An 11,304-nucleotide genomic window follows, 5' to 3' on the forward strand; every position below is an offset into this window, starting at 1 on the left:
GCAAACACCTCTGAAACAGTCTGTTGTGTCTCTGTCCAACACTCCTAGCCAGCTCTGTATACTTACATAGAACTTATACAGAACTCAGAATTACAGTATTCTGTCCTCACACTGCACAAAACTCTCCATCTTTATCCTGTTCTGCTAGCTGACTAATGAAATGGATTACTGAAAGAGTAGATCTTAAGTGAGCGTGATTGAGGGAAAACTGGTATTAGTGTTATTTAACAATCAACAACTGTTTTCAGTAAATCAGTATTTCTTTATCTGCTGACTAGACAACAGATTTTATTATGCCATATCCTCTGTGATGTTATCACTGACTTTACGCGCTGCTTTTAGATCACAACCATCATAAAAAGAGCAGAGGGGTATGAGGAAATGCCTGCCATCCACCCAGTCAAAGAAAATGACAAACATAGATTAGTAAAGCACCTCCTACACCTTTCCACCCCCTAGATTAGTGTAATATCACATAAGATATCTATAAATAATATTTTCATTCCAACCATATGTGAGATTTATACACCCAGTAGTCCTGGATGTATCAAAAACATGAAGGATAAAAAGCATTAACCAGTAAAATAATGGAAAATAAGTTAACAAAACTGAACTGCTCCTAGCTTCATCTCTCTGGTTAAAAATAAATAAATACTAACATGAAGCACTAATAAATTAGCACTGCATATAGTAAGTGGTAAGCATGCCACCCCCACACCCCCCACCCCCACATACAACTATGTAATCAGTCTTCCGAAAACATGATGGTGCCCGGGCTGATTTAATCGTTGATGAGAAGTCATTAAGGGTGTTTTCACAGTGAGAGTGAAGGGTAAAAACAAAACGCTTATCCATTTCCTTATTACAGATATAAACTACAAAGAGAGCGGACATGTAAGTCATAAACTGAACACAGCAGAGTGACTGATGTCAGTGCTGTATGTCTCCCAGTATTTACAAAGCACATAAGTGTGCATGGCCACTGATTTAGATGCAAGTCATCATAAACAATTAAATAAGGAGCGATTTCAAATCATTTGTCACGTTTTCACATGTATACAACAGATTAATAATTAAATAATACATCACACTACATACATTACATACAATATATGTCCATCTGCACTGAGAATTGAAATGTTATAAAGCAGTATGTTAAAAAAACGAACGCTTCTTGTTAAAAAACAGAACAGTTCAGAGGATGCAGAGTAAAACTGATTTGCAATCATTAGCACTGACAGAACTAGCGATAGAATAAAATTTTGTGGAGAATTATTTTTCCTGAGACAACTAAACTGCATACACACACGTTTTGCTTCCCACGTGCAGGTGACAGTTAGTGTGCAACACTTGGCTGGTTAAGTTAGTGTTAATTATTATACCTAAATAAGCATGTAATATACAAGAAAACAGAAATGTTTTATCATTTGCTTGTTATCTAATCATAATCGTTGACTGTTTCCTGGTACAGAGAGCGTAAAATAGGGACAGTGTGGTATATAAGGCACACTGCAAAGCCATCTCATCAGATTACACTTAACCTGCCACAGAGATACAACCTGACAACTACCAGTAAGGCTGCAGGTAAGAAGTTCTTCTTTTTCTTCACTGACACAGAAATTTGTTTTTCTAAGTCTACATTAAAGAGGAATTCCATTGATCTTTCAAAACATCTGCATAATTAAATTGTTAAAATTTGAACAGAGTCATTCAGGGTGGTTTGATGTGAAATGCTCCATTGTAAAGAAACTTTCTGAGTCGGAATGCTTTAAAGTGGTGTTGAGGAACCAGATTTCCAGAGTAATAAATGGCTCTAAAAGCTGCATCGCAGAAAGAAAATGGCTGATACCTGAAACATTGTTTTACTTTCGTTTTGAGATACGATTTTGGCTTGAAGCCTTTTTTTTTTAAATCACATTATGGTGAAGTAATACAAGCAGGGTGCTGTAAGTCAAAAAGGTCCCCAGAGATAATGTATCTTTTCAGATTTACCACTATTTACCATCATCAGCATTGAATAGAAAACTTAGAAGACAACAAATGTTATGTTAGATAATAAACAATAAACAGCTATATTTGCATTGTGTACTTATTGTACATCTCAACCATTTAATTATGTAGAAATACATTTTGAAAAACCAAAATTCCTCTTTAAGTGTGGACTGAGGGCTAAAATACACAGTATTGGTGACTTTTTAAAAAGTAGTGTACATCTACCTTTGCTATGTTCCACATTCATTAATGAAGTGTCCACCTACTCAGATCAAAAAGAGAGGCAGGGAATAGGGTTGTTGAACTACAGCTGTTTGATACTGGATCACTTTGGGGAAAACATGACTTTGTTCTTCATCCCTATTCACCTTTAGTTCAGTCATCATCATGAAGATCTGGATTGTATCTGTGCTGCTGTGTGCTGCCTTTGTTCTGCAGACCACAGGTAAGAGACTTATGACAAAATATGGCATTTATAGTCAGAAAAAAACAAACCATGGCTGGTCAGCTGCAGCTTGCAGTAATTAATGATACATACAGAGTGAGTGTAAGTTAAATTTATAAGATTACTGAGAAATGCTTGTCATTTCTCCAGAGGGAGCAGTTGTGGCTGAACGTGAGCAGAATTTGAATGAAATTCCAGGTTAGTGTCCATCATTAAAGTTTGGGATATAAAGGGATATAAAGAATTTTACTTGTCTACTAAAACAAAATCTCCTGGACTAGTACCACACTATTTAATGGGTAAACCTCTAATTTTGTCCTATTTCTATATTATACAGCAACATTATTTTTTCACACATGCAGGATGTGGAGGTTAACCTCTTAAATGGCCTTAAAACGTTTTCTTACACACTTCTATAACCTAAGAATAGTTTAGCCAGTTTACACAGAAGTCCCTGTAGTTACTGAATAATAAGCCTTAGTATGTAATAAGCCTGGGATTTTAAGGGGTTAAGTACATTGTGTCTGTCCTGACCTTACAATAATATTTTTTAGTAGAAAGTCTAAAGGCTGAAAATGGAGTGGAAGATCTCTCTCTAGGAGGTATGTATACAATTTAAAAAGCTCAATTAAATTTTTAAAAAGCTAAAGTAGTCTTTTAAACAATGTTCATTCTTTGGTTTATTTCTACAGGGGAAGCTGGTGAACTGAGCGTTGAGGAGCTGGTTGCTGCAGGTCAGTCATACTTCTGCAAATAAATGCAATAGTTAAAAATGGCATTGTATTACTCCATTAAGTAAACTGCACTTGTTCATTAAAAAGACAACCTACATTACTTCTTGTAGTCTTTGTCATCTTGTAGTGCAGTCTTTGTCATCATTTCAACAACTGTAAACAATCTACATTACAAACTAATACTAAATTTGAAAATGTTCTTTTTTCATGATATATGTTGTTAGGAGTGGTCTTTATACCTGCCAGAAATATCAGTGCTATATTAGGAATATTACCACCTTCTTCAGAGAAATAAAAATGTGTTTTCCATTAACATCAGCTGTTATTCCTTTCAAAAACTCATTATATCCCAAATTATTACGAATGGATATACAGCATTTCAGAATGAAACTTAAGATCAAGATCATTTCTCTTTACAGCTGATGATGAGAGACAAGACAGTGGACCAGTGAACTTGATTGCAGGTAATTTCAATGACCAAGTCAATAAAACGTTTCATTTTGGTGAAAGCATTTCTAAGTGATAAGTTTCTGTTAAATCCAAATTACTGTGGTTAAAACAGAGCTGCATCTTGTCTTTTTGTGCAAAGATCGGGCAGTGCTCTGTCCACCTGGCTGGTTTAGACACGGATCACGCTGTTTTCTGCTTGTGAGGACAACAATGACATGGCTTAGTGCTGAGGTAAATATCTGCCTTCACTTGCCAAAATTTCTCTTACAAACACAATCATAACAGGGGGTTGTTCTGTGCTCGGAGTGCCAGTAGCAATGGCAGGGGTGTGACACAGGAATTTTCTTCCTCTATTTTTTCATAACCACACATTATTCTCTACTCCAGTACAAATTTTTAGGGGTGCATATCTTTTGTGGAATGAAAAGAGTTTGATATTGAGAGTCAACATTATTAAAAAACATACCATTCTGTCATGTTGTCTGTTTTTTTTTTCTTCATTTCATTCATGTACTTTCTCTCTCTCCAGAGCCACTGTGTGAATAACCAGGCTAGTCTGGCTTCTGTGCGGAATCCTGATGAATATAACTTCCTCCAGAGTTTGCTTACAATCGCTGGTATTTCAACTGCTTGGATTGGTGCTTACAACTTTCAGGTAATATGTTCATAAAGTGATGACAACTGACTTTACATTTCCCTTCTCACTTTACACATTTAAAACGTGCACTGGCAATACGCATGGAAGACCACAGATTCCCCTCTAACTCCTAAAACCACCCTGAATGAGCTCATAAACATGATAAATGACCACTTATTAAATGAGTTTAGTTTGAACATGCACACAAACAAAAAAATATTTTTCAATATTTACATCATTTATAAGACTATCGTGTAAAGCCATACATCAGGTACCAATAAGATTTTTTAGCAAAATAATTCAAGTTTGTTGCAATAAAATTATTTAACTCCTCACACATTGTACTAATTGTTTTCAATAGTACATACTTTAAGGAATAATCACTGTTGAATTACAGCTGACTTAAGACATTCCTGTGAAGTCCTCTAGTAACTGTGTGAATTGTGTTTTATCCAGAGCACATGGATGTGGATTGACAGGGCAGGATTCTTCTACACTAACTGGCAGTCACTGAGCAGCGTGTCCAGCTACCCCTGCGCCTACATGAGATCCACTGGTAACTTTAATTTATCAGTTTAACACCCATTTGCACTGCTGTCTGCTTTCATTCAGATGAAACGTGTTTTCTAAATTCTCTCTCTTTCTTTTCAGCTGGCTGGGCAAACACAAACTGTGGAAGTGGATTTGCCTTTTTCTGTTCTGTGACCCCTACAACCTGCTGAAGATCACATATGTACATTTCCATCAAAATGAAGGAATATCATTTGACCCCTAACTGTAAATAGACTAACCTTATGTCAACATGAAAAGTACCAATGTATGTATAGTTTTGCATTTGTTCTGAGAATATTTGATTGACTGATGTGTTCAGAAAAATAAAAAATATAAAATGTATAAAACTGTGATCATTTATTGCAATGTGTTCATGTAAGGATCATTCATGAGCTTACTGATAATGATTAACAAAGAACAATCATTCAGCACATAAATGAGGAAAGACAGAACAGAACGTGTAGAGAACAGACCTCCTTAAAACAGGTCTACGTGTGTCAAGACAAATCTTACTTTGAAGAGTTAAACGCTTTTGGCCCACATGCGTTGGCATTATTTACTTCTTTTCCTGGACAATTATTCGATTACATTTTTGGCTTAAGCCCTTGATATGTGCTATTTATTTAAAATGGTGGTTGCCCCTCATAAATTTGTGTAATATGTGTTGATGCATTAATTAAAAACAACAAATAAAATAAAAACATGGCACGTTGTATCCGCTAGAGGACGCACAACACCGCAGTGTATTGATCTCATAGCGCAAACTCGTCTTGGCGTCACGGAGCAAACTGGTCTATGTTGAAGCAGCAGTTCAGTCCTTCCCAACTGAAGGGAACACTTTAGTCAAATGATTAATTCAATATTGCTGCATACAATTAAAGTCATGCTTATCTTCTGTATAACGTATGCCCAATCTATTGGACTGTGGATCAGATCCTCATGAACCACACCGTTAAAACTCGCTATTGCCCCCTTCGATAGCTCAGTTGGTAGAGCGGAGGACTGTAGTGGTGGATTAACAGACATCCTTAGGTCGCTGGTTCGAATCCGGCTCGAAGGAGGATAGGTTTTTTACATTTTGAGCTGTGTAAATCTCATGTTAATTTTTAGACAAATTAAGTATTTTTCTTGTGCCGCCTACCTACACAGCCTAATTTTAAATAAAGAGTGATTCTCTTATAATTTGAAAATTATGCTCCCCTAATCAGAATCAAAATCAGGCTTCTTAGGCTGTCTAGGTTCCACAAACAAGGCTACAAACATGGTCCATGACCTATAAATATAACTTTTCTCCACACAACTGTTACATCTGGAATAATGAGTACATTACTCACCAGAATAGATCTCTTTTTTAAGGTTCCAAGCTAACAATGTACTAGTTCATCAACTGTTGAATGCAGATAGTCACTTTTAAGTATTGATAAGCTTCGTGTCAAATTCAGCTGCCAGATTTCAGATAAAGAACGCTTAATTGATTTAAGATCAATAACTGACGAGCTTGTTTAAAGACCAGAGCATGTGTCATGATACGGATCACAGCACTATATCCAAGCACTTGTCTTTGCATAGCACTGATATTACTAATGACAAATGTAGCAATAAAATGGTTCGTTTAATGTTTAATTATCCTCGTACTTAAAAATGTATGTGGGTCTCAATGTTTCCTGACCTAAAATGGGAAGATACTTGCTATGAACTCAATCGATAATGTATTAGGAATAGAACCAAAGAAGTCGTTTTTAAGGTTGCTATAAAATAATGTATTTACATAGTTCATGAGTGTCCAAAGTCTCAAGGCCAAATACAGCCCGCGGACAGACTTTTAATAGGCCCGTAGTTTCTGCTTTTAGACTGCGTCATAAGTGGCCCGCCAGCCAGTACACTGCAGTTCTTCCTTTGACCTGATGGTGGCAGCAGTGCTGTAAAATTACAGTGTAATGCACCGCGCTGAATCTCACAGCACCAACTTCTTATCACAGCAAATTCAGTAGTTCTGTAGACATTAACCGTTTTTAAGGTCGAACAAAAAATGTGACGATTTATGCTGTTTAGTCTGCTCTTTTTGTTTAATAAAATGATTTCTGACTGAAGTGGCTGTAGTTATTTGATGTGTAAAGAACAAAAATTAATAGATTTTTATTTAGTCTCAATAATTATACTTCTTAACAAGCAAGCATTTCAATAGGAATATACTTACATTAAACATGTTTTAGTGATACTCTTAAACAATGTAATTATTTGTTATAAATTACTCTAAATGAGCAATCCAACAATAAAAAGCCTCGTGATAGGAAGCACAGTGGGTCACACTGACATTCACACTCTGATCCTACGTACTGATACGTTTCACTGACCAGTGTAAAACATGCACGCGTTGCAACTCCATCAGTAGATTTATACATGTTTGAGGGATCATCGCTAAATTCAGAATGGATCGCCGGCAAGACACTGAGCTCTGTAGACTACTCTACACTGTACATCGGTTGTATTTTCCATGTTTTGAAAACTTAATGTTTTGAATAATTTGTTAATAAAATTCCGACTCTTAGGCATTTTGACTTTGAAAAATTTAGACACCCCTGCCATAGTAAAATAAGGAGAGTTCGGTACATGACATACCGTGAACCTCAAACAGTCCTCCTTCAAACACAAATCCTGCATTTGCAGAACAGCACAGTTAAACAAGCAAATTTCAAAATAAATAACCTAAACTGTTACATAGCAGTCTTACATACATGTGCAGAAAATGTACTGCTCCAGGCTGTGAATGTCGGCACGTTTCATACCTTTCCCATGGAACTGTGCACGGCATGGCTGATGTTCTTCTTTCAATGAGGCTGAAGTTGGCTTCTTCGCGTATTCGCAATTTATTCGGCAGCTTTTTTATCAAATGTTCCGTTCCACCTTAAATGCTGCAGTTTCGCTCAGCGATTCACTCTGGAGACATATAAGAGACTGAATACAGGGGAAGTTCAACTTCATTAGCATCACAACCCCGACAGCAGCCTGTAAGTAGCAGCCATATGCATGATGGCTGATTGTGGTGGATGATTGTATCCACTTTTTGACGGTTGAAGCCAGATTATCTGAAATTTAAAGTTTCATAGTGAGCTAACAACTGTAATTTCCTTTGTGTTGTCGAGATGGAAAGCAAATAACGTTAGCTAACATAGGTAACGTTAGCTACTAGCAAGCTCCAAGTAACTAGCATAACTAACTAAATAGTTAATATTTAATTTATTTATCTGCCTGTGTGTTTCCACATGTATAACAGGTCACACTGTGCCGCAACAAAGAGATTACTTATACAAACAGAAAAGCAAATATCATATCTGTCATGTTTTAAATCTATCCAGTTTACGCACCTAGAAGGCGGAAAATACTTAAAGTTGGACGATAGTTCCAGTCCTAAAATCTGATTGGCTGAGCCGCTTTCGAAGCCGTTGTAAAATCCACGATATATGCGCACCTCTGGCGCCTCCCACAGCAACTGAATTGTATATTATTACACCACGGTACAAAGAAAACCGTTATGCTCGCATGGACCACCAAGTGTACTGATGAAGTAAGAACCCGTTTTTATTTAAACTGAGGGGCTGGCGACTTATGTTCTTAACTAGAACGTCTGGTCAGCTAGCTAACAGGCTAAAAGATAGCCAACAGCCTAAACAACCCCATCATTAATAGGCTTGAATTAAAGTATTTACGATATAATTAACGGTAAAACAGCAGGGTGAAAGTGTGAGTGAGCCGTATGAAATGATTGTCACTTGAATGAATTACACGCTTGAACTGTTCATGTTTCAGTCAGAAGTAGCATTAAACCCAGGCTGAATCCCAAACGGCTCAGAGGCGCTGCTGGGTTGGTGCTAAATAAGACTCGCGGTGATAATTTGGTGACCAAAAAGTACTTATAAAGCAAAGGTTGTTGCATTAAACGGTGCTATGTTATGATATGTTCATTGTTATGAACATATCATATCAGCCTCTCGTGGCTTATTGCTTTAGTACACGCAAGGGTTAAATAGGCCATTAGTTAGTCAGGCCAGCCAACAAGGCAGAGCAGCTGGACATGCTTGAGGTCAGCAGTAGCAGGAAAAGAACAAGAAAGCTAAAAAGACTATTTATTTGTTGGATGAATTTGTAATTATTTCCATGTAATGCCCTCTGTTTATTCTTTTTTATATATGTATCAGATGTGTTACTGTGTAAGTGTGTATCTCAAGCAAAAAAAAAAAAACGGGAGGAGCAAGATGATGACCCGGGTGTGATGGGTCAGAGATGATTTTTTTTTGGTGGCAGAGCTGTGCTGGACTGTGATTAAGGGGGTGACTGACTCTGTAATGGCTGTGTAGAACTGAGCCAGCCACTCTTCAGGCAGGTTGGATGTCCCCTTTATTGATCACGTGGTATTATTCTTGGTATAATTCTATAAATGCATCCATCCGTTTTTTGCTCAGTCTTCTACCCGGTTTAGACTTTGACTATTCCACCCGCTAGCTGAGACTCCTAGTATCACACAATGCTACACAGCTGATAGGGATAGGCCTAACACCTACTTCCTCCGCGACACGTGGTTCTCGTAATGCCGACAATGCGACCTCTGGTCAGCTCTCTATATGTTGGTAACAAGTTCCTGCGGCTGGCTAAGTTGTATTACATCCGAAAAATTGTTGTTCCCTGACCGGGAATCGAACCCGGGCCGCGGCGGTGAGAGCGCCGAATCCTAACCACTAGACCACCAGGGAGAGCTGTACTGTATGAAAACAGTCGGGATAGTAGCCTTGATCTTTCAACCTGTTCAGGGTATATTTTCCACCGGCAGAATCGTTTACAGTTTCAAAGAATTGTGTGTATACGTTAGCTAGTTAGTTAAAAAGCAATGTTTCTCAACTGTTTTCTGATTGACAAATGACAAATTTGACTAGTGACTTAGAAATGTGCAAGATCTTAAATATTTTGTCACTTTCCTTTCTTTAAATTTCCTTTTGTAGTAACCTGTCCGTCTTCTGGCTGTTGTGCCAGAAGCCAGCTACTCTTGCAAAGGATAGTGGTGACTCAAGTATAGTAAATTCGAAACAACTTTTAAAAAGCTGGGGAGCAAACTTAGAGGAAAATGATCTTTTTTGTTTAAATCGGCGGTGTTGGCACTTTAATGTCAACGTTAAATTATTCAACCGTTTGGAGCACGCGCGATTTTATGTCGAAGGCGTACCAAGCTCTCTCTGAATTTTCAAAAGCTGTGCGCCCAACGTGGGGCTCGAACCCACGACCCTGAGATTAAGAGTCTCATGCTCTACCGACTGAGCTAGCCGGGCTGATAGGGCACATGAACCAAAGTGGTATCTATGAAGTCTCTATAGTCAGATATTTGTTTGTGCTGCCTGTAGTCCGTAGTCTGACAAAATTTTTACTACAAAAGTTGTCATGAAATAAATCAGATAACTATCACTCATTCTTTATTTTTCATCAATAACATACCTCGGTATTGTAGTACGTTATTTACATGTATCCCATTACTATATACATGTACTGTTATTTGATCCTGCATTCATCTCAAACATTGTAGCTAGAGAAGTAGACCAAATGTTCTCCTCCAGTGCAGAAAATAGACTTTTATAAAAGAGCTCAGGAAATGGGAAATGTCCATTCATACATATGAATGTCCAATCATGACTGCAGTGAATCCCACTTCCTATTTGTTCTGAACGAGTTTAAGGAGGTTGTACTGCTCAGAAAACACTTGACATTCAGCAAAGTCTACGTTTAGATTCCTTCTCACAAAGAAAAGACACTAACAAGAATACAGACAGTTTCTGTATAATTCAAAGCAGGTGAGCTCTATAACCAAAGTAGTAACCTGAAACATGGAAATGACTTGTGCAATATGTACAACATGATCTAAACCTGTGACATCTCAAAGACATTTACCTCAAAATGAACATGGAATGGGATGAAATAAAGAAAAAACATGCACTAATGGTCTAGAATTTGAACTGAAATAAGTAAAGAAAAATGTGCAGATCAGTCACAGAACAGTACCTTAAATCAGGCCAGCAAACGCCACACACACACACTCATACATGTAATCCAAGTACAAATGCATGCATACAGTTGATGCATGGACTCACACATGCATGTCTTCACCCTTACAGAGACACAAACATGCCTGCACACCGGCACGCAATTTAGGTCACAGAAAGAGGAGCATAAACAGGTCAGTTACTGACCGAACACAGAGACTGGACAGGAAACAGGGTAGGCATGGAGGGCAGTGCAACACAGCTTGCATCACAACAAAGTACTGGACAATATTTTTCAAGGAAACTGTCACCATTTAAACCAAACAGACCTAACACTCAGACCACACTCATGCTAAATTTCCAACAGACTTGTTCAAAAATCTGTTTAATTACTGCAAATCGAGTTTTTACGTGACTTGTTTTATTTTTGCCAAACTTTTTTCTTTTTTTAATTCCAAGCTGTTGCTCCCC

At 37.6% G+C, this 11,304-nt stretch overlaps 1 protein-coding gene and 3 non-coding genes across 6 annotated transcripts; 2 read left to right on the forward strand and 2 right to left on the reverse strand.

Annotated features, from left to right (window-relative positions):
- The first annotated feature begins 1,467 nt into the window (after nucleotides 1-1,467).
- Nucleotides 1,468-5,152, forward strand: LOC118810679 (ladderlectin-like). 3 transcript variants are annotated; one of them, XM_036574639.1, is made up of 10 exons: nucleotides 1,473-1,584; nucleotides 2,367-2,437; nucleotides 2,588-2,635; nucleotides 2,995-3,039; nucleotides 3,130-3,171; nucleotides 3,591-3,635; nucleotides 3,761-3,852; nucleotides 4,151-4,276; nucleotides 4,715-4,814; nucleotides 4,910-5,152. In XM_036574639.1, exons 2-10 carry the CDS (start codon nucleotides 2,380-2,382, stop codon nucleotides 4,978-4,980), a joined length of 627 nt encoding a protein of 208 aa, XP_036430532.1. In that variant the 5' UTR covers nucleotides 1,473-1,584; nucleotides 2,367-2,379; the 3' UTR covers nucleotides 4,981-5,152. The 3 variants fall into 3 exon arrangements, with proteins under 3 accessions (XP_036430533.1, XP_036430532.1, XP_036430531.1); XM_036574638.1 differs by having other exon boundaries at nucleotides 1,474-1,584; nucleotides 2,992-3,039; XM_036574640.1 differs by lacking the exon at nucleotides 2,588-2,635 and having other exon boundaries at nucleotides 1,468-1,584; nucleotides 2,992-3,039.
- A 629-nt stretch (nucleotides 5,153-5,781) lies between these two features.
- trnay-gua lies at nucleotides 5,782-5,870 on the forward strand. The gene is given in 2 exon segments: nucleotides 5,782-5,818; nucleotides 5,835-5,870. It is a non-coding gene; the product is annotated as a tRNA-Tyr (tRNA).
- A 3,616-nt stretch (nucleotides 5,871-9,486) lies between these two features.
- Nucleotides 9,487-9,558, reverse strand: trnae-cuc. Its single transcript has one exon. It is a non-coding gene; the product is annotated as a tRNA-Glu (tRNA).
- A 497-nt stretch (nucleotides 9,559-10,055) lies between these two features.
- trnak-cuu lies at nucleotides 10,056-10,128 on the reverse strand. Its single transcript has one exon. It is a non-coding gene; the product is annotated as a tRNA-Lys (tRNA).
- Nucleotides 10,129-11,304: the final 1,176 nt, after the last annotated feature.

Source organism: Colossoma macropomum, unplaced genomic scaffold (genome assembly GCF_904425465.1).
Source record: "Colossoma macropomum unplaced genomic scaffold, Colossoma_macropomum, whole genome shotgun sequence".
In the NCBI taxonomy this organism is placed as follows: domain Eukaryota; kingdom Metazoa; phylum Chordata; class Actinopteri; order Characiformes; family Serrasalmidae; genus Colossoma; species Colossoma macropomum.